This window comes from Juglans regia, chromosome 6 (genome assembly GCF_001411555.2).
Source record: "Juglans regia cultivar Chandler chromosome 6, Walnut 2.0, whole genome shotgun sequence".
NCBI lineage: Eukaryota > Viridiplantae > Streptophyta > Magnoliopsida > Fagales > Juglandaceae > Juglans > Juglans regia.
In genome coordinates, this window is record NC_049906.1 from 34,246,039 (window position 1) to 34,267,726 (window position 21,688).

Consider the following 21,688-nt stretch of genomic DNA (forward strand, 5'->3'; position numbering starts at 1 on the left):
TTAAACACTAAAATAAAACATAAAATTCTCATCTCACCCCTCAAACCTGCCCTGTATGATACGGCTACAAGCTAATGTAAATAATTTTTCTTTTTATAAATAAAATCAGATAAGAAATTTCATCCAAATCTAGGAGAAAGGGTGTTACAGTGTGGTTTGAAAGCTAAAATAATTATTAATTAGAGAAATGATATTTACAATCGTAGAATACGTAAGTGTCACATAACTTTTTTTAAAAAAATAAGTAAATATAAGACTTACATGAAAAAAAAAATTTAAATTTTTTAATAGTAGATCTATTCTTTTTTAAAGTAACTATACGTTACTTGTATACTCTACGACTATATATAACATTATTCTATTATATGTGTCACTGTATAATTTATCTCATGTAGATGTGTGTAGAGAGGTAGAATTACCCGTAGATGTATCTTTTGGAAGCGTATCATTCTGTGCGTGTACGCACGCACCCATTAAATTGTGACCACAAATACACTACTTCTAATTTTGTACAAAAGCCCCCAAACCCCAACGTAATCTCCCTCTCTCTCGTGTATATATATAGATACACCACCCTTCGTCTATTCCAAAGCCCCACAGCCATCGGAGTCATCTCGTCACAGCTGTTCACCCCTGGTTTTCCGCATTCTCTTTCTCTCCTCTTTTTCCTGAAGGCTCTGTTTCTTTGAAATCAAATCAAACAGTTTTGAGGTACTAGTGAATATGGGGTTGAGGGAGGAGGAAATTGTTGCGTGTAGAAATGATGATAAGAGGGAGGAGGACGAAGAGCTGGGTCTGGCCCTGGCTCAGGCCCAACAGCAGCAGCAGCAACAATTGCAATGGTTTGCGGTAGGTGTAGCTGGGTCTCCTCTGCTGCCGAGGAAACTTGTTGTGGTTGGCTACGCTCTTACGTCTAAGAAGACCAAGAGCTTCTTGCAGCCTAAGCTTGAAGGTTTGGCTAGGTAATTGCCTCCTTATTAACAAAATCTTACCGATTTATTCTTCTTTTATGCAAAATATATATTTTTTGTGTATCTCAGATTTTGCATGCTGGGATATTTCCGGATTCGCTTTAATTCAGAAAGCTACAATGTTCGGTTGTAAATTTTCAATCTTTCTCTCACCCTCTCTTGATTTTTCTGCTCGGGAAATTCCGGGATTCGAGCAGATTATAACTCACCGATTTTTTCCTTTGTTTGTTCGTTTTGTGAGAATATTCGTGTTTTTTAATAAAACGAGCTTGATCTGTGGTGAAGGCTGAACAGGGCTTGATTTGATGAATGCGTTTGTATGAATTTTGAGTCTCTTGATTGCTATCGTTGGATTATTTTATCATTTTGTTTGTCCCTTCCGTTTGGTTGGCTAGAAAATGATAGAAACTTCGAGCTGCCTTTACCAACTCCAAACTATTCTCTGTACCTTCCGTTTGGTTGGCTAGAAAATGATAGGAAATTTTTGGAAACTTCAAGCTGCCTCTTCCAACTCCAAAAAACTCTCTCTCTCTCTCTTCATTTTTTTTTTTATTATTTTACTTTCCGTCTTCTTTTGAGACAATTAACTCCTAGTAAAAAATAATAATAATATTAAAAAATAATATTTTAATAATATCTTATTCAATTTTTAACTTTTATCTAAAATCATCTCATTACATCTCACTATTCAAACGGGGCCTAAGTGAGAGCCGCTGATTACTTGTGTTGAACGCTTCAACAAAGTCAAAATTAATTGTAAGAATTGTTCTTGAGGGACTGTCTATGCTTAAACTCGTTTGAAATTATTTCGACAAAGGGTGACGACAATTACCTATGTAATTCGTTTTATATGTAATGACTTGACTTGACTTTTTGACTTTTGGTAGTTTGTTCACGTTCTCTTCCCTTTTGATTCGGTAGTTTTCTTGTATTCTTCTTGGTACTTGGGTACACCCTTTGTTTTTTAATGAATCTCGATTACTATATATAAAAGAAATTGTTTATGTCCACTGTTAGTTATATGTGAACGAGATAGTGAGCGTGAATGTGTGGCTGTACAAAGAGTTGATTGGCTTTGAAGTAATTGTTATCCACTGTAAGTACTATATATTGGTTGGGTGTGTGGTAGCAAATTAGCAATACTAGATTCTGAACTTCTTGCATATGTCATGCGGCTTTAAACAATATATTATTTTGTTTTATTATCTCATACAATTTTTATGTTTTGCTATAATTTTTTCTTTACTTATGTAAGTTTTTTGGATCACTTTAAATCTTAGGAAATCCGTGATGATCACATTTTTTTTGTTTTTGCTGATGAACCATTGTTTAGTTGTTTACGGAAGTATATATTCTTGTCCAGGAACAAGGGGATATTATTTGTCGCTATTGATCAAAGCAAGCCGCTCTCGGATCAAGGCCCTTTTGACATCGTGTTGCACAAGGTCTGCAAACTTTTTTTTATTTTAATTCTCTGGGAATCTACTTTTCCTACTGTGCTGTTCTAAAATGATCAGATGAAGGCTTGTAGAATACTTTCTTTTGTGACTTGACAGAGACATAAATTATTCACACTTTCTCCATTTGCACAAGACTTGATTTTGTAGATGCTCATGCCGCTCATCTGGCATTTTTTTTTAATTTTTAATTCGTTTCCTCTTAATTGCAGTTATCAGGAAAGGAATGGCGCAGGATCATTGAGGTTGGTCTATTTAGATGCTATACATATTGTCTAAAATCATTTTTGACACTTGAGATTGATTGCTTCTGAAACTTTGTGTTTCACATATCACTTACTTTGCATCATTTATAAGTTACTATTTTTAAACAACTTCGTGTTTCACATATCACTTTACATCATTTATAAATTACTAATTTTAAACAACGGGTTATAGATTATCACCAACAATGTCTGATAAGTAATCAGATATTTTCTTGCTTAAGACTTACTCCCGTCTGACATAATGTGCAGAGTGCTTGCTCTTTCCTCCATCTTGAACCATTACTCAATATTAGGTCCAGGCCTCAAGGTTCCAGATGAGGATGTTTCTTCTCCCATGGTCATCATGCTGATTTGTTCAGGTTTTTTGAAGCCCTTTTTTCCAAGGAAAAAAAAGGATTTGTCTGAATGAATTCATTTTCGAGGGTTAACAGTTACCCATTTTGTCAGCTGAATGGGAGATGGCTCATAAACTGCTACTTATTCAAGATCTTCTACATATGATTTTCAGTCTTGCTACAATTCAAAATCTAGGAATAGGTTCTGTAAATCAAAGTTTCTCCAACAATTATTTTGGATTATTCGTATTTCTAGGGTAGACCAGCAGAACTTTCTGACTTCCGGCTAGGTTCAAGCTATTATGTTCTGGTTTCTGGTTGCTTATGTTTTTGGGATGTTTAGGCAGCAGATGAACTCTTTTTATTGTGTTTGGTTACTGCAGTGAGTTTCTTAAAAGTAAATAAACCTTTTTCACAATTTTTTCTTCACTATTATTCCAAATCTACTAGCTGTACTAATTATTCTTTCACATCCATTAATTGCCATGCTTGAGAGTCAGACGGACTGCAATTCTGGCTCTATCTTTTGTGACCCCACTGTAAGGATTTCTGTGTTTATGATGAAATGCATAAGAGTTTGTGGGCAATCATTAGCATTTGGCTACTTGGTCCTAAAGTTGTATGGTATTTACAATAAACAAAATGGAGAAAGTATTCATGCCATTGTATGTATTACTGGCATTGAAGATGCATTTTAATGGATTGTGAGCAATGAAAGCTACTTTACCTGCTAGACTTGATGAACTTGTTGGTTTTTTATCGATATTTTGTGGGTATCACAATCAAATCTCAACGCTCAGATTCAATCTAAAGGCATTTATTTTAAGCAAAGCCTTGATTGCATTATTTACTGCAGCTCAACAAAATTGGTTCTATACAATTGGCAGATTACTAGTGCCCATTTGGAGTACTGATGTGATGCTCTTTTTTCACCATACAATTTATGCTCGTTCTTTCACCACATTTTTTTAAGGCTGGTCAAGGAAATTTTGTAAAAGCAAATTAACCCCCAATTCCTACGTAGCATCCTGAAGTTTTTTATTGGCATTTGTTGAAGACTCTGTTACTGGTTGAATTCTATCTGAGTCATACAGAATCTGCAGGATCCATCTGCCAATAAGTATTTTTTTTCATTTTTTCCTTGCTAGATTTGATAATCCATAATTCTAAGTCTTCTCTCATAACATCTGAAATCTTAGACACCCAAGGGGGCATGAGTGGAACGGTCCACATTAACAGTTGCAGGTTGTCATCTGAAAGAAGTAACCATTGGTTTCTAGGTTATTGATTTTAATGAGGATTTAATTCCTGCTATAAATGAGTGGTGGACTTGTTTTCATTCAAAAACAGGCACTTGTGATGAATATAAATATAAGTCATGATAGCAACCCTTTTTTTGCTATCAATGGCTTCTAGACTTGGATCTGGATTGGCCATTCCCAATGCAGTAGGACTTTGTTGCTTCTGTTGAAGTTCATTCCATTACTGATTTGAGTCCTCAACAGTGTGCTTCCATTACTAATTTGAATCCTTAACAGTGTGCTTTGTGACATATCTTAGTATTCATCTTTCAGCATGATTTTAAAAATTTAGGTGTATGTTGCTTCTGATAATCAGCATTTTTTCTGTCTTTGTGCATTGTGTGTGTGCAAAGACAGCCGGCATTATGTCCTTGAAACAATGGTAATAAATCTTCTCAAGGATAAGAAAGGAAAGTGTCTCGAAGCATTTTCTTCCAATTTGGACAATACTGATGTCTTCTAGATGCTTTCTCAAACAACTTTTGGTATCTGTCGTTTCATATAATAGCACAAGGTTTTAGTTTCCGGAGCACAATATGTTACAGATTTGATCAGCGTGGTTTATCAAATGCACATTCTTACCTTTTTTCCTTCTACGTTTGCAGGACTACAGGCAAACACATCCAGAAGTAACAGTTCTTGATCCTCCAGATGCCATACAACATTTACGGAATCGCCAATTCATGCTCCAGGCTGTTGCTGATCTGAACTTGTCCGACTCCTATGGTAATTTGTGTGTCCAGTTCCTAGGCTTTTTGGCTTGACATTCTGCAGGCAGGCTTGACACGTAATGTAAAGTGTGAAATGATACGTATGGAAACTTATAAAAAAAAAGATATGTATGGAAACTGAGGTTTTTGCTTCGTGATGCCAACTGTCATGATGCTAATGATTAACTACCATGCAGGCAAAGTTGGTGTTCCCAGGCAATTGGTAATCAAGAGAGATGCATCATCCATCCCTGATGCAGTTACCAAAGCTGGGCTGACGTTACCACTTGGTACATATTTGTTTTGCATTTGCAGCTACTTGTAGCAAGTTATCATAGAAATATAGGGTAATCGATGTTATGGGATTTATGTCAAAAGAAAATTATTTTAATGGGAGAAATTACTTCGTCAGTTGATTTTAGGAAAGTAGTTAATGACCAGGTGATGATTTGCAATTTTGCATTTGTGTATCTGTTTCAGTTGCGAAGCCATTGGTGGCTGATGGAAGCGCAAAGTCACATGAATTATCACTCGCTTATGATCAGAACTCCCTTCAAAAACTTGAACCTCCACTTGTTCTGCAGGAGTTTGTTAACCATGGTATGAGATTCAATCCATGTGTCTTGTTACCTTTACTGTTGCCATAAATGCGTCATAATTTCAAAATTTTCATTCCTTTTATGGTTTGTAGGAGGTGTTCTATTCAAGGTATATATCGTTGGTGAAGCTATAAAGGTGCTCAGACGTTTCTCTCTACCTGATGTCAGTAAAAGGGAGCTCTCAAAAAATGCTGGTGTCTATCGTGTTCCAAGGGTTTCTTGTGCTGCTGCTTCAGCAGATGATGCAGATCTGGACCCTGGTATTGCTGGTGAGCTATAATATCTGAGAACTCTTACCTTTTTACATTGGTTTGAGTTTTCTTTTTAGTTTTTGTGTGTTTCATTATGGGCTTGGTTTGCATTGTTAAACTAATGGGCAAAGAAGATTCAGCTTAATGGCTGGTGGGGATGATTGGATTGGTTGAGCCTTGGAGCCACTCTGCCCTCATATCAGATTTTATCCTTAGTGCAATCTTGGTGATGTAAAAGAGTTTGTGCTCAAGGCATCAACAGCCAGTGTCCAGGTCTCGAAATCTCAGTTTTAGGCTATGGGCATGAAGACTTTGTGAGAGCCTCTCTAACATACTTGATCATGGTTTCCTCTGCAGAGCTCCCTCCATTACCTTTACTTGAGAGACTTGCAAAGGAACTTCGCCGTCGGCTGGTAATTTTTTCATTATTTCTCTCAATTCTTCAGCAGCACACGTGCTTATGCATTAATAGTAATATTTTCGTTACTATTTCTTTGTAGGGTTTACGGCTCTTCAACTTGGATATTATCCGAGAGCATGGTAGCTGTAATCATTTTTATGTCATTGACATTAATTATTTCCCTGGTAAGCGAACCTTTCTTCTTCATATGAATGTGGCATCTCTTCCTAGTTAACCCTTCTCGATGATGATATTAACCACTCCCCCAAAGTTTTATGTGAAAGAATTCTCAATTGAACTCCTGTGATGAGCTATCACTAATTTTTGTTCTAACGTTGATGAATGTTGTTTGAAACACCTATATCGTAGTAAACTCAGGGAGGCTACTGCAATTTGCATTTCTTTTCTTCAAATTCTTAGTTCTCAAATACTGTTATGCACCTGTTTATGTCATCTCTTTTAGTTTAAATTCCTAGTTCTCTCGTGCCGATGTGCTATATGGTTCTTAAATTGGTTTTTTATTTTTCACATTGGTGCAGGGTATGGAAAGATGCCAGAATATGAGCACATATTCACAGATTTCCTTTTAAGCCTGGTGCCAGGCAGGTACAAAAAAAGATCCTGCTAGAAACTGTTAATGGCCTTTGTGAATGAACCGCGCGGCAATCGGAATGAAAAATCACCTCACCTCAATAAGTATCTACAGAAGAGACCGGTGCTCTGAAGTGGAAATACCATATCACCTCAAGTAGCTGGAGGAAAAGGTTTTCTGCTTAGGGTGCTGCCATGTACAGTGTCATGTGCTGGCCGGAGGAGAGGGGCCATACGAAGTGTAAATGGTCCGGACCTTCGACTTCTGTAATTACCTACTGGCAAGAAGGATATGTTGGATATGTTGACAATTAGCATCCCAGCTTGTACAAAGTTCAACTATCCACCTTGTCCACAGTTCCCATGGGTCTAACTAAGCTTCTGTTCTTGAGTTTTTTGTGTCTACCCAATATTTCATGTTCTAATTTGGTGATATAAGCGGTTGGGGAATGCGCACAATTGGAGATGTCCAATGACATATAATTTTGGAGTGCGGGCAACCATCCTACTTGTATCAAAGCAGTTTTAGATTCAATCAACCCTATGATTTTTGTCCAATCTAATAATAAGACAAAAACAGGCCAAGTCGATGTATGAGAATTGTAGCTGGATAGTCTTTTGGAGTGTTTTCTTTCAAATTCTGGGTGCCTAAAAATTGTGACGTTTTTCATTTGTCAATAGGCCTGTTCATCTGGATCGGGTTTTTTATCGGTCTAGTCCGAAATCCGGATAATTGATACTCACATAGAAAATTTGGGTAGACCCAGTACTCCTCTCTTTTTTTTTTGGTTAAAACGTTTTGATTTTTTTTTTCTCTTTTCTAGCAACTAAATGGATAGAAATTCAAAAAGAAAATGCATATTATATCTAATGAATCATCCATTTTAAGGGTGGGCAGCGAGGTTTTGCACTCCGTCCACCCTGCCCTCATGTGGGCAGGACGGATCCCCCATTTTAAGGGTGGGAGCGGGATGAGGGTGGCCTCCCCTGCATATATATGGGAAAACCCCCCATTTTCAGTAGTTTTCTCAAACTTTTGAGGCTTCGAGCCTCTGCAACTCTACAACTCTACTCCTCTTCTCTGTCAATCTCTCTCCTAGAGTTCCTTTGCGCCTTCTCCAAGACGTAGTAGCCTTTGCCCCTCTTCTCTGTTTATCTCTCTCCCATAGTTTTATTATATCCTTATGATTTGTTAGGGTTCCAACAAGAAAGGGATGAAGAAGAAAGACAAGAACTAGAGAATTGAGAAGAGGCTTCTAGACTCTAGAAGATCTGTCGAAGTGTGTGTGTGTTGTGAAGTGAAGAAGTTTGAAGAAGAAGAAGAGATCCAGAAGATACGACGTCGTGGAACAATCTATACCTAAGTAAAAGCTGTCGTTTAAGTCAGGGTGTTGCGCACCGTTCCATCACTTTCCCTTAATACAAGTAGCAACCAACAACTTGGTTTTTTTGCGGTCTCTCTTTCATTTGGAAAGACTGGCCTTTTACCATGATCAGCTTCGTATTCTTGAAGCTTTTGTTTTGCTTGTGAGTTGTGGGGTTGTTTCTTCCACTCCAGTACGACACCAACACGTCCACGAGCTCCACAAATGGCAGAGTAGTTGGGGAGGGACGGGGAGATGGATGGATGAAGGTCCACCCCCGCACCCCGTGCAGCGGACGGGGGCGTATTGCAGGGAAAAAATCACCACCCCGCCCATGCGGGGGTAGGGGGCAGGGGACAGGGTGGCTAGCACCTCTAATCCATTTTATGTTTTTTTTTAGGTTGCGTTTGGATGTTGAGCTGAACTCGACTCCTTATGAATAGTAATGAGTTGAGTAGTGAATGAAGTTATGTGTGACTCATCTAAACTGAGTTTAAAGTGTGTTTGGATGTTAAGATGAGTTTAGTACTTTTTATGAAAAGTTAAAAAAGGTTGAAAGTCTTACGTATAAAAATGTGTTAAGTTGAAAAAAGGTTGTGAGTCTCATGTGTAATGAGGTTTTGAGTTAAGATGAGTTTAATAATTTGAGAGTTGGGTGTTTGGATGTTAGACTCAGTTTAAAATTAGACCGAGCTCAGCTAAGTTCAGTTGAATATTGCAACTAAACGCAGCCTTATACTCTTCTCCATGTGGCTTTTTATTGATGGTCAAGGAACATGAAGGCTTTGATTTAAAAAAATTAAATAAATAGAGTTTGAATTATGCATCAATATTTTTTTATGAAAAAAATATTCATAACATGTAAACTTTGATTTAAATAATAATTAAAAAAAATGGGTGCAACTCGAAACCAAAAACCAGTTTCAATCTGGGTTTGACCCGGATTCAAGTCTCATGCACTCATTTTAAAAAAAATAGATCCACTATTAAAAAAAAATCATATGAGTATCAGTACTATCAGATTTACTCTTTTTTCAAAAAAAAAAAAATGAGTTACATCCTTTAGAACTGCAAATATCATTTTAAGTCTGTTAATGCTCACAAACAAACTATAGCAAAGATTGATTTAACCCGGTAGCCTACTCGAAGGTAATATAATGCATATATATAATGATAAAACTACGTTAGATATGAAGTAACGATATACATTAAAAACATATACATTAACATGTGTGTATGTATATAGTATTTATTAATATAATTAAATTTTAATATTTTATTAGTATAATTTTGATTTTAACTAATAAATTAAAAATATATTGCAATTTTGATTATTTTAGTTTATTTTTATTATCACATTTATTTTTATATATTTATTTATTATCCTTTTCAAAATGAGAAACAAAAAAATAAAGTTTTTTTGAGTCGAACTCGATTGAACTCTTGATTTGATTACAACTTGAAGATTTGAGATTGCTCGAGTTGAATTTAGTGACTTTTGAGATATTCAAACCCGGGTCAGACAATTTTGAGTGACTTTTCACTTGCCTGAACTCGATACAGCCGACTGACTCGACCTACTCGAGCTATGCAGTATGCACCATGTGATTAACATTGTTGAATGAATCATGGAACAATAAACCCGGCATAAAATTGCAACGGCTGGGTTGTTGGTAGCAGCACTTCATGCAAAACATATGAATGTCTAGTGAGGATTAATATCAAACAGGTAGAATGGACTCTCTGTTTCTCCCACGCATACCCAAAAAAAAGGCCCATCAAGTGCTAGACAAAAAGCAGTACATTAGATAAATCAAACCCAGAAGCATTAACATGTGAAACACCCGAGACCGTAAACACAGTAACTCGGAACAGTACAAGAGCACTACTCAGTTATGGGTGGCGCTGGTGGAGGGGGAGGGGCAAGTTCAACGGCTACTTGAGAAGAAGCATCGCCAGAGACCTCCAGAGTCCAGTCAGGAGGCAACGGCGGCAGAGGAGCGTACACTGTGGGTTTGCGCCTTCTGTCCCAGCCCTGCGACTTGCGCGGCCTCGTCTTCATGTGGTGCGCCGTCGCCTTCTTCTGCGGCCTGGACGAACACTCTATCACCAACCCACCACTGCCGCCACCCAATGAGCCTATCTTCGTCCCACCGCGCTTAAACGATGTAAAACCAGAGGAAATGGGCAACACCAAGACGCTCGACCCGAACATAGCCGAAATTGACATGGTTGTTTTTCTTCTTCGATTCAGGCTCTGAAACAGTCTCTCCGAACGCGCGAGAGGACCGCTAAAAATGGGTTTGTGTGGACCTCTCGATTGTGGATGAGATTACGTTATCTACGCCAAGTGTCAGTGTGCTTAACAAAGAAAGAACTCCATTTCTATTTGGGCCTCACTTTTCTTGATATTTGATTTCGGCCCAATATGAATGTACCTCTCCATTGCTGAGCATTTCACTGTCTATTGGAATGGTTTATGAGTCCAATAAGCAATAAAGTGAATAGTTATTGTGCATCAAATATAAATAGGTTGGGAATCTCATGTATTTAACCTGTTAAGGGAGAACTATACTGTTCTTCGTAGACTTATTGGGAGTTTTTTAAAATATAATTCTTCTCATCAGTCATTATTTACTATCTCACATTCTACATCTTATAAAAAACATCCCACATCCTATGGAAACAAATTGTCAGGTGTGGAGTGTGATGGTAAATAGTGGCTAATGTATAGCAAAATCATTTTTTTAAAGAGAAGTACTATAGTTACAAAGAGATCTAACGTACCATATAAAGCAACGGTCAATTTATAAATTTACTTTTGTAGAATCTCATTGTGATTAAAGCATTACTCTTTTTAAAATCTTAATCATAATAATAGTCTTAAGAATCTTTAATAGACTCTTTATCCAAATTTCATTAATGTTTGGCTGATGAATTCCTTTTTTCAAGCTCAGGCATGTAAGTCCTTTGAAAAATTGTATGATCCACTAAAAAGAAATGGTATGACCCACCAAAGGCTTGTATTCAGCATGACTCTTAGCCCGTCTTTAAGATGGACAAAATATGTAGCTATACATGTCGGATTACTAGCTCTCACCCAATTTGCAAACATTTCCTAACTCTATAATCACTCATAAACTACCAAAATTGTAATGAACCCTATTTTCTTCTTGAAAAGATAATACATCGTCAAATTCAAGATAAGTTTTAAGGAGAGTAAACAATATTATATATCAGCCATTATTCATTTTCACATCTTATATCTACAGTTTCTTTTTTTTCATAAAATGTGAGGGTGTTTTTCATAAGATATGAGGTGTGGGATAATAAATAGTGTCAGATGAAAATAATTTTTTTTACAAATTTGATAATAAATTGAAGGAAGATTGTATATATTTTTTTTAGTTGGAATTTACCAATTTGAGAATCTTTTGTAATTGATTGATTAATCCATGCCCGTGAGCCAAAAGTCTAGTGATTACACCCGTTGACAAATACTAGCAATGATTTCGTATGTTTTTCTATTTTCCCTTTTGTTATTTTAGTTTGACAATGACTTCATTTGGAGTCTTGGTTTGTCAAACGTTATAAATTTCCAACGTTGGTGCTTATATGGGCTGGCACGCATGTTTATATAAATAAACGAATCATGTAGGTGATGATGGTAATGGAGATAATTTCTCATCCCTTCACAAGTTTTTTTTTTGGTCTTAAATACATATTCTGATTAAATCAGTTCATCAATGAAACTGGAATTCATATATTAATATCATAAGTGATGATCGAGATTATCAATTTGTTCTCCTAATTTCAAAAGAATAATACTATGTTGTTCAAAATTTGTACCACAGTGTGATTGCAGTGTAACACACCGCACTCCTATGATTTAAGACGTCATTTAGAAATATTCAAAATTGATGTGCTATTACTGACCTTAACTTTAAAATTATTATTTTTATTCTAAATGAAGCGTCAGGTATACAGAATATTTTATATAAAAAAAGATACCTCACTAAAATATTAAAATCATAAAAAGAATAGGCGGAAACATTTATTGAAATTTCTCAAGCTTTTACTATAAAAACCATAACTGAAAAATTGTGTATATGATTTAAGTCTCTGTTATGTCTCCCTAGGCCAAGTCCCATTTTGCAGCTCCACTTTCATAAATATTCTCACTTGGGATGGTTTAAAACATAAAACAAATTAAAATGAGTCAAAAACTCAATAAGAAACTCATTATAACTTAAACATACTAAAAATAAGATTTTGTCAAAATATTTCATATTGAGAATTAAAATCTTAATTGTTCATATATATGCTTATGACATGCATGGCTTGTATTGAATTCTCTAATTTATATAATCTATTAGAATGATCTAACTTGTCTGACTGATTTGTTGGCTAACACACTTGATCATATATGCAAGATTGTACACCAACCCCACATTCTGTGGTCACAAGGGGAATCATTGATCTGATAATAATGTTATGATGGACCAAACTTGAGTCCATAACTTGCACATTCACCTTGACTAGATTGATACCATACATTTGAATAGTCATCTGATTAATCTGATATTTATCTTAAGTTTAATCTTATAAAAGTTCACGTGTCTTATAAACGTGAGATACATGAGATGCATAATATATACAATAATATAATATACAGAATGAAATATGATCATGAATTATAATAAATGGCGTGCTTACTGATATCATGGCATGCATGGTATATAAACAATGTACTTTAATAATTAATATATCTAACTAGATAACGTTTGTTACTCCTGATTTTATGATCAAGCTACTTATCTCGTAGTACTAATCTAATATTTCTGGCACGTAATCAATCATCTATAAAATAAGTACGTAATTTGTATAAATTTATAATTAAACACGTACTTTATAATTACAGAAAATCCAAAATTTCTACATAACCTGTATTTCCTAAAACCTAAGGTCTCCTTAAAAAGTCTGATATGTTTTATGTCGTTTTACATAGTGGGAGGGTGACGGAGGGTTTGATGTATAATCTGTACAAGAGAAGGGACCAAAACCTAAGGTCTCCTTAAAAAGTCTGATATGTTTTATGTCGTTTTACATAGTGGGAGGGTGACGGAGGGTTTGATGTATAATCTGTACAAGAGAAGGGACCAAAACCTAAGGTCTTCTAAAAAAGTCTGCTATGCTTTATGTCGTTTTACATGGAGGGAGGGTGACGGAGAGTTTGATGTATGATCTGTACAAGGGAAGGGACCGATTTTATGAGGTTGTGATTGATAATGATTGTGTGCGTAGTTGGTTTTGACAGATAACAAGATGGTGATGGGATTTGGTATTGGAAATTTGGGATTGAATTAAGATTAATTTTATATATAATTGTGAATTGTGTAATTATCGTATAATTATTTTGAAAATGAGTTAAGTTTATTATTAAAAAATTAATTTGTTATGTGAATTTTATATTTTATTTATTTTTTTTCAGAACGATTACACATCAATTACACAATTTATGTTTGTAAATGTTTTTTTTCTTTAAGTAAACATGTAAAATTTATCCGATTGATGGCTAAGATTTTAAGAAACGTGAGAGTTTTATATTAAAGTTGGTAGTTGAATTTAGTAAAATCTAAATTGGTAACTTAAAATGAGGAGAATTTTAAATTGGAGATTTATCCCTATAATGAATTATTAATAATTCGAATTAAAATGTTTATTGGAATTGATAAAATATAAGACGCCTATAGTGTTTTCTAAGCTCAGTTCAAGGGAGAGACTCGTCAGGAGAGAATGAAAGAAGAGACAAAGGGACAAAAAAGAGACAGAGCTGAGTGGAAATAGATTTTCAAGAGTAAAAATGAGTGATGTGATATAAACGACAGGAGATGAGACATTAAGAAAGGGGCAGGAGATAAAAGAGACGGACAAAAATGACTTCAGAGACTTTTGACCAAGCTTCTCCTAGGGGACTTTTACTTCCAAAAGGCATTCTTCAACCTGGCCCTAGGAGCTCCAGTGACAAGGTCTTTGCCAGAAGATATACCTTTAATATCTATTGTACAATGAGGATAAGATACTACAAGAGACTGTAAAATAATCATATTATAGTGTGTTCTTCCCTCTCCAAACCCATGTGAACGTAGATTTAGTGTTGAACCACGTAAATTTATGTGTTTATATCTTTTTACTTTCTCTGTATTTATTTACTGTTCACTGCAATAGATATACGTATGGACATCATATAGCCGTACCAAACCATCATTGGGGGCTCCATGCCATACCTATCAAGGCCCGAACATTCTCAACAGAGTCGATAATGACTATTTCTCTCATTCCAATCTGTTGTGCCGTATTTAGACGTTAACATTTATGATAATATTAAATTATTTAAAAATAAATAAATAGATTAAAAATATTTTAGGTCCTAATTTTAGAACTAATAAAATTATTACTATTTTACCCTTAAAAATATTGGACCGAAACCATTACAATCAGTCACAACTGTTGGTACAAATCTTAGGGCAATGTAGCATCGTTCATTTCAAAATGCAACATCTTCCTTTAGCTTCGAGTTATGTTACGATGATTGTTTATAATTTTTTTTTTTTTTTATATAACTTAGAGGTTTAAAACGAAACTCCAAAAAAAAAAAAAAAAGAGAGAGAGAGAGAAATAATGTGGATTTTACGGTATTTATAAACATTTTAATTGATTATTTTATATAATATTATATACTCAATAAATATTGTGATTCTTTCATGCCCACAAACTTTAATTGCATAAATATGAATTAGGATTTTCTAAAAACTTTTATTCCCAATTATATGTTTATAATTTAGAGGGATAAATATAATATATAAATCTTACGAAATGAAGTAAGATAATGTAAATTTTAATACAACATAGAATCGTAAAACATCCAAAACACTTGATACAAAATATTGAAATCGCCATAAATATTATATAATTTCAATGAGAAAAGGCAGAGGCGATTTCAACAACAAAAAATAAATAAATAAAATAAAATAAAATAAAATGTCAATATCTTCTTCACAAGATCACTACTGCTCCTCATACTTATCGTCGAAATATCCCATTTCTTTATCAAAATTCGATAAAACCCATTATCTTCCTAGTACAGCTCGTATCCTCATTTCCCCCAACTTCAACCCAATCTTCCAAGTTTCAGTCGATCCTAATTTTTTTTTTTTTTTAAATACATGGGGAGGAGGATTCGAGTTTTGGTTCTCTTAGTAAAAAATCAAAATATTGTCAATTGATCCAAAAGACCTTAGCCAAACCAGTCTTGATTTTAAATGTAGTGACTTTGAAACTTTTATTTGATACAAATTGTTAAAAATTTAATTAATTGATTTAAAAGTTTCAAAATCGTTATACTAATTTGATTAAACTTTTAGAATAATACTAGAGCCACGGAGAAAAGTGACCCTTATACCGTACTTGTTAATGTCGTGTTTTGTATGTCTTTAGACCAGGTTATAGCAACTCAGATATTCAAAACTTGGGCTTGTGAAAATAGGGAAGAAGACAACTAGGAGAGGGCGGCCTTAGAGCTGAAAAGTCTCCGATATCAAAGTCAATAAATTATCTTGGAAGTTTGAAAATAAGTAAGAGAGTCTAAGGATCAAAGAGAGTTTCTCGTACCTAAGACTTGCTATTTATACCATGAGTCCGGGGGACAGATCGTGTCTGCCCCAATAGAGTCTGTGTCCTTCGTACTGTTCCTTTTGTCAGGATCTTTTAATGCGACATGGCTTTACGACGGCATCATTAATGTGGCGTGTAACTTAGGTAGTAGTACCATTAATGCAGATTGGTTCCCTGATTTGCCTCACGCTGCTTGCGTCGAGGGTCACCCGTACTTTCCGCCTATTATATAGACAAACACTCAAGAGCTGGATACTATTCGAGGGGTCTCCAGGTTGGCGAATCCAATCTCTCTATAGCACATTTCCTCATGCAAGTAGCGTCCAAAGGAGCGTGGGCTAAGTCGAAGAGTCTACTTATTCGAGATTAGACCTTTGGTTCTCGTCCCTTGAGTTGCCATTCTCAAGTTCCCTGAGACGAAGGGGGAAAAGCCCCCTTACAATACCAATAGTACAAATTTCATTTTTATCTTTTTGTGTTTTTTTTTTCAAACATTTTTAGACCATTTTAAACATTTTGAAAAAAAAAAATCTAAAAACATATTAAAAAACATTTCTTTAACTATTAAGTAAAAAAAAAATAGAGAATCGATAGTTTCTCCCGATAACTTATCTCAATGGGAGAAACATTTTCAAACTTTTAACCTTCAAAATCATACCAATCACCTTATACAAAATATAGTTTTTAATAAGATCTAATATATTGATATTTATCTTATTGTGTATGTCCCCTAAGCAATGTGATAAATTGTTCTTAATTAATAATTTGAAACAGAAATGAATCATTTTGATATTTGTTGTGCAAATTAAATATCTATTTTCTTGATGATATCCATTGAAAGTATGTGACTAAAAATGTTAAATTTAGATGAAATGTAATTTTTTTTTTCTTTCATTGCTAACCCAATTTTAAGAGTAAAGTAGAAATTATATTTTAAAATATTACTACAAGTACGCGACGTCAGCGTGACAAAGTGGAGAGATCAAAGTTCCAGCTATCGAAAAGCACAAAGTCCTGCTGAAGTAATACTTCACGGGTATAAAAAAACATTTTTCATCTGGCCACGTGTCAAGATCAGAGCTACCCACGAGGATCACATCATGGAAACGCATGAGAGGGACCCACGTGTCGACGCTTCAAGCTGCATAGAGCCCTAGATTCCCTATCAGCGGACAGTTTATTTTGTAGCCAATAAAAAGATAAGAGAAAAGGATAGATACAGTAGTATGCGTAAACAGTACATTTATTTTGAAAATGATTGAAATTTATTATTAAAAAATTAATTTATTATATAAATTAATCTATTCAAAAGAAGTGAAGTATTTGCACTTAATATTTTAATTTTTTTAAAAATTAGAATAAATTTCACTATAAATAAAATCTATAAATAGAGGAAAGATATTTAAAATGCACAAGAACCGTATATATATATATATATATTTTTTTTAAATATTACATTAACAAAAACAAATCATAATAATAAGTTATATTATTTTTTAAAAAATATATTTTATATGTATATAATTTATGACTATATTTAATATTATTAATATAAATATATAGTTCATTTAAATAATAAGATAAGATAAAATAATTTTAGATAAATTAAATAAAATATTATTTTTTAATATTATTTTTATTTTAAAATTTAAGATTTAAAATTATTTATTATATTTTATATTAAAATTTAAAAAAATTATAATAATAAGATAAAATAAATGAAAAAGTATTTTTGAATTCAAATAGATCATAATCGGCGTTAATTTATTTTAAATTATATATATTTATTTTAATTTTAAAATTTATACTTAAATCAAGCATTTCCTAATCAGTAATAAAAAGACAAAACGGAAATGGTGGACCCTACAAGTAGGAAGCTGGGGGCGGGGCTATAGACTAGAGAGTATAAACTATAATATAAACAACGGTTGGTCAGTCGGGTCAGGTTGCGGTGCACACAGAAAAAGAGAGAGAAAGAGGCCTCAGATAACGTCAAATTGGGTCCGAGTTGCACTAAGTGGAAACCCTTTGCCAGCCTGTACCCAGCTGTCTTCCAAACACTTCCAGCCTGTCTTTTCCCTCTCCAAAATTCTTAACTCTAAACTCTCCCTCCCTCCTATATTCACCAACAAATCCAACTCCAGTACGACGAACATGGCAGCAGAAGACGACCTAGCCATTCTTAGGCTCTACTCCCTCTCTGCACTCTGTTGATGTTCTTCATTCCCACCCTTCCAAGCTAAGAACGTCGCCCAAGTTGAGTAAAGCTTTTCCCAGTGTTTGCTCGATTACGAGCGAGCACTAAAATAGGCCCCTGAGCTATGGATCCGTGCCCTTTCGTCCGCTTGACCGTAGGTAATCTGGCTTTGAAGATTCCTGTGGCTTCCAAGCCCGCTCGCTCAGTTGTTCACCCCTCGTCTTCTCCGTGTTTCTGTAAAGTGAGACTCAACAATTTCCCGCTACAAACCGCCGTCGTTCCGTTTATTCCTCCGGAGAATCAGTTCCCTGATGGCCATGTCCACACCGTGGCGGCTACGTTTCATTTGAGCAAGTCCGATCTAGACAAGCTCGCCGGGAAATCATTTTTCGCCGCGAAACTATGCTTGACTATCTCGATCTACACCGGGCGAAGAGGCACGACCTGCGGCGTCAGCTCCGGGAGGCTTCTGGGGAAAGTCTCCGTGCCGTTGGATCTGGCGGGTACGGAGTCCCGGACCTGTACCGTTTTCCATAACGGTTGGATTTCCGTGGGTAAAGAAGCCAAAGGCTCGTCTGCGCAGTTTCACTTGAATGTGAAGGCTGAGCCTGACCCCAGATTCGTGTTCCAGTTCGACGGCGAGCCCGAATGCAGCCCGCAGGTGTTTCAGATCCAAGGCAACATTAGGCAACCGGTTTTTACTTGCAAATTCAGTTTCAGGAACACCGGTGACCGGACTCAGAGATCCAGGTTTGTGTACATTTAGTTTCTCGCTTTCCATTTACGGTCTCCAATTTTCCCCTTTTCAACTTTTTCCTTCCGTCGTTGCTTTTGGCTTTTGGTTAGGGTTTAGATGTTAGATGATATTCTCTACGCTTGATTCTTGTTTCTTCACCTAAAAAGAGAGAAAACAACGATTTCGTGTTTATTCTTTCGGTCTGGTTCGAAACTTCAAATGACTACTAGTGAATCTCTTCAAAGCTAAAGTTGAAGATTGTGGTGTACATTCCCAATTGAAACAGTCTCATACTTTACGTGCATGCTTCAATCTCACATAGCTCCAATCCCCATTAAAGATTCTCCAGCAACTTTAATTACCTTCCTTCCTCGTACAGGGAGTTGCTGTTTTTTCTATGAGCTATGAGCTATGAGAAAAGTTTGTAAAGACTCCAATCTTAATCTTTTCATGCGAATTAATTATGTCTTACTTTTGTCACTGTCTAGATCGTTACAATCTGAGCCAGGCACTGCAAGAAGCTGGTTAAGCTCGTTTGGGAGTGAGCGAGAGCGACCGGGAAAGGAACGAAAGGGATGGTCGATCACGGTCCACGATCTTTCCGGTTCTCCAGTAGCCGCCGCGTCAATGGTAACACCCTTCGTCGCGTCCCCCGGTTCGGACAGGGTTAGCCGGTCCAACCCTGGGTCGTGGCTCATACTCCGCCCCGGCGACGGCACCTGGAAGCCATGGGGCAGGCTCGAGGCCTGGCGCGAGTGCGGCGGCTCCGACGGCCTCGGCTACCGGTTCGAGCTGAGCCCAGACACCAGCGGCGGCATGGGCGCGGCCGGCATTGTGTTAGCCGACTCGACGCTGAGCTCCCACAAGGGCGGGAAATTCGTCATCGAGTTGGGGTCGGGTACGAACGGGCGAACAACACCGGGAAGCGCGGCGTCGCCGGCGTGCAGCCCGAGAAGCAGCGGAGACTATGGGTACGGATTGTGGCCGTACAGTATGTACAGAGGATTCGTGATGTCGGCAAGCGTGGATGGGGAGGGGAAGCGAAGCAGCAAGCCGAGCGTGGAGGTGAGCGTGCAGCACGTGAGCTGCACGGAGGACGCTGCGGTATTCGTGGCTTTAGCGGCAGCCGTTGATCTCAGCATCGACGCCTGCAGGCTTTTCTCTCAGCGCCTAAGGAAAGAGCTATGCCAGCCACAGGATCTGCTTTAAGGGTTCTGATCTGATTCTTCGACCAATTTTCAAAAAATACTTTTTTTGATTGGTTTTTTTTTTTTAATTTCATTGGTGAGATGTTTTTTTTCAACTAACAGACCAATGTACAAGAACTGTTGTACAGTGTGAGGGACGGTAGACAGTGTAGACAGGGCACGCTTTGTTTTTACTTGTGTGGCTTGTGTTTTTTTTTTTTTTTCCCTTTTTTTCTTCGAAAATATGGGTTGTTTTTCTTCAGTTTAGATGATGTGTTAGTGGCTAACTCCTAAAATCTTTTTTCTTTTTGTATTTCTAATTTTATGTAAGGATTATCTTTTATATTAAGTCAATGGTTTGTTGGCACCTTATTAAGCAATTTTCTTTTTGTTTTAATTATTTGGGAAATACATTTGTTTATCTTAATTAGTTATTCTTATTTTTTTTAGTTTTGGAATGATCATTATTTGCAGTCATTAGTTTGTTTCTACGTAGAAAAAGGAAATAATTTTTAAAAACTTTATGAGCAGTTATTTTTGTATATTTTTTGTGCACTCTATTAATATTATTAATGTGATTAGTTATATTAAGGAGACGTTTAGATTTACAGTTCATCTCAGTTCATTTTAACTCATCTTATTACTATTTATTACTATTCATTAATTTTAATTTATAAATTTTATTATTATTTATAATTTATTTCAAATTATCTTAAGTTATTTCAAGTCATTTTTAAATTCAAACCTCTCTTAATTGTTTTAATATAAAATATCTATTTTGATCAATTATATTAGCGAAGTGTGTAAAGAATAAGTAAAAATGATTGTATGTAATATAAATAATGTCTAATATGATGCCATGTCACGCATCAATTTCAAAATTTAAAGTTCAATTCTTAGAAATTTAAAAGCAAAGGATGTCTAAAAGGTAAGAAAAGGCAAAAATTTAACTGCATTATCCTTCCGAGGAAAGTCACACTACACTGGTGGGGACCCTCCTTTCATTTTGAATGGAGACATCAGGGCCACCCTTTGAGGGGGCAGGGGCTCCTATGTGAAATCCACGCAGAGAGGATGGATAATCGTGTTGGGGTTAGGATTCGTCCTATGAAGAGGGGAAAGCTCAACGCATGCATGGCCTCTTTAACATGGTGGATTGTGGCTTTGTGCGCGGGTTGGCACCGTTGTATTAGACTTATATTTAGGTGTAGAGTCAGCTAGTTAGTTAATTTACTCACAAGTCGATTTTGTAACAATGCTTCCAAGAATTATATCCTTACAACGCTTGCAAGAATGGAGCAAGGGATCCGAATAAAAAACGTGGCCGACAGATTTATTAAAGAACCCTAGCTTGTTCTTGGCACTTAAGGCTATTAACATAAAACAAATTCGGGCGTAATAGTTATCACCAAATAGAGATTGCATCTCTACCAAGAATTGTGGCCAAATTATCATCATTTTAGAGATGCTATGGACTAGATGCCTCGTCTAAAATATTAGATAAATAAATGGATGAAATTGGTGCCACTAAGAGAATTTCTTTTTTCTCTCTCTCAATTAAATCAGTGCATGGGTGCTCCCGTTCGGCAAACTGGAGAAGGATTGGCCCCCAGGGCTGTTTGCCCATAGCGCCACACCTAGTGGCCTAC

General features: G+C 36.0%; 3 protein-coding genes across 7 annotated transcripts; 2 read left to right on the forward strand and 1 right to left on the reverse strand.

Moving 5' to 3' along the window:
- The first annotated feature begins 504 nt into the window (after nucleotides 1-504).
- On the forward strand, nucleotides 505-7,554 carry LOC108992108 (inositol-tetrakisphosphate 1-kinase 3-like). Of its 5 annotated transcripts, none has more exons than XR_004801804.1 (11): nucleotides 552-962; nucleotides 1,041-1,100; nucleotides 2,335-2,416; nucleotides 2,641-2,673; nucleotides 4,936-5,056; nucleotides 5,238-5,330; nucleotides 5,521-5,640; nucleotides 5,732-5,908; nucleotides 6,031-6,163; nucleotides 6,248-6,303; nucleotides 6,391-6,450. XR_004801804.1 is itself a non-coding variant. In XM_035691332.1 (11 exons), exons 5-11 carry the CDS (start codon nucleotides 5,014-5,016, stop codon nucleotides 6,916-6,918), a joined length of 663 nt encoding a protein of 220 aa, XP_035547225.1. In that variant the 5' UTR covers nucleotides 556-962; nucleotides 2,335-2,416; nucleotides 2,641-2,673; nucleotides 2,944-3,053; nucleotides 4,936-5,013; the 3' UTR covers nucleotides 6,919-7,554. The 5 variants fall into 5 exon arrangements, 3 of the variants coding, with proteins under 3 accessions (XP_018822104.1, XP_035547225.1, XP_035547224.1); XM_035691332.1 differs by lacking the exons at nucleotides 1,041-1,100; nucleotides 6,031-6,163 and adding exons at nucleotides 2,944-3,053; nucleotides 6,830-7,554 and having other exon boundaries at nucleotides 556-962; nucleotides 6,391-6,475; XR_004801803.1 differs by having other exon boundaries at nucleotides 557-962; nucleotides 6,025-6,163.
- A 2,374-nt stretch (nucleotides 7,555-9,928) lies between these two features.
- LOC108992118 (50S ribosomal protein 6, chloroplastic) lies at nucleotides 9,929-10,586 on the reverse strand. Its single transcript, XM_018966581.2, has one exon. The coding sequence runs from the start codon at nucleotides 10,473-10,475 to the stop codon at nucleotides 10,131-10,133; it is 345 nt and encodes a 114-aa protein (XP_018822126.1). The 5' UTR covers nucleotides 10,476-10,586; the 3' UTR covers nucleotides 9,929-10,130.
- Nucleotides 10,587-17,862: 7,276 nt separating this feature from the next.
- Nucleotides 17,863-20,415, forward strand: LOC108992107. The gene is made up of 2 exons (XM_035691333.1): nucleotides 17,863-18,866; nucleotides 19,341-20,415. Exons 1-2 carry the CDS (start codon nucleotides 18,241-18,243, stop codon nucleotides 20,059-20,061), a joined length of 1,347 nt encoding a protein of 448 aa, XP_035547226.1. The 5' UTR covers nucleotides 17,863-18,240; the 3' UTR covers nucleotides 20,062-20,415.
- Nucleotides 20,416-21,688: the final 1,273 nt, after the last annotated feature.

Excerpts from the sequence above, each read along its gene's own strand:
- LOC108992107 (XM_035691333.1), top strand. The coding sequence starts at position 18,241 with ATGGATCCGTGCCCTTTCGTCCGCTTGACCGTAGGTAATCTGGCTTTG. Across the intron at positions 18,867-19,340 it reads GACCGGACTCAGAGATCCAG|ATCGTTACAATCTGAGCCAG; the intron begins GTTTGTGTACAT and ends GTCACTGTCTAG.
- LOC108992118 (XM_018966581.2), bottom strand. The coding sequence starts at position 10,475 with ATGTCAATTTCGGCTATGTTCGGGTCGAGCGTCTTGGTGTTGCCCATT.
- LOC108992108 (XM_035691331.1), top strand. The coding sequence starts at position 724 with ATGGGGTTGAGGGAGGAGGAAATTGTTGCGTGTAGAAATGATGATAAG. Across the intron at positions 5,641-5,731 it reads GCAGGAGTTTGTTAACCATG|GAGGTGTTCTATTCAAGGTA; the intron begins GTATGAGATTCA and ends TATGGTTTGTAG. Across the intron at positions 5,909-6,247 it reads TCTGGACCCTGGTATTGCTG|AGCTCCCTCCATTACCTTTA; the intron begins GTGAGCTATAAT and ends TTTCCTCTGCAG.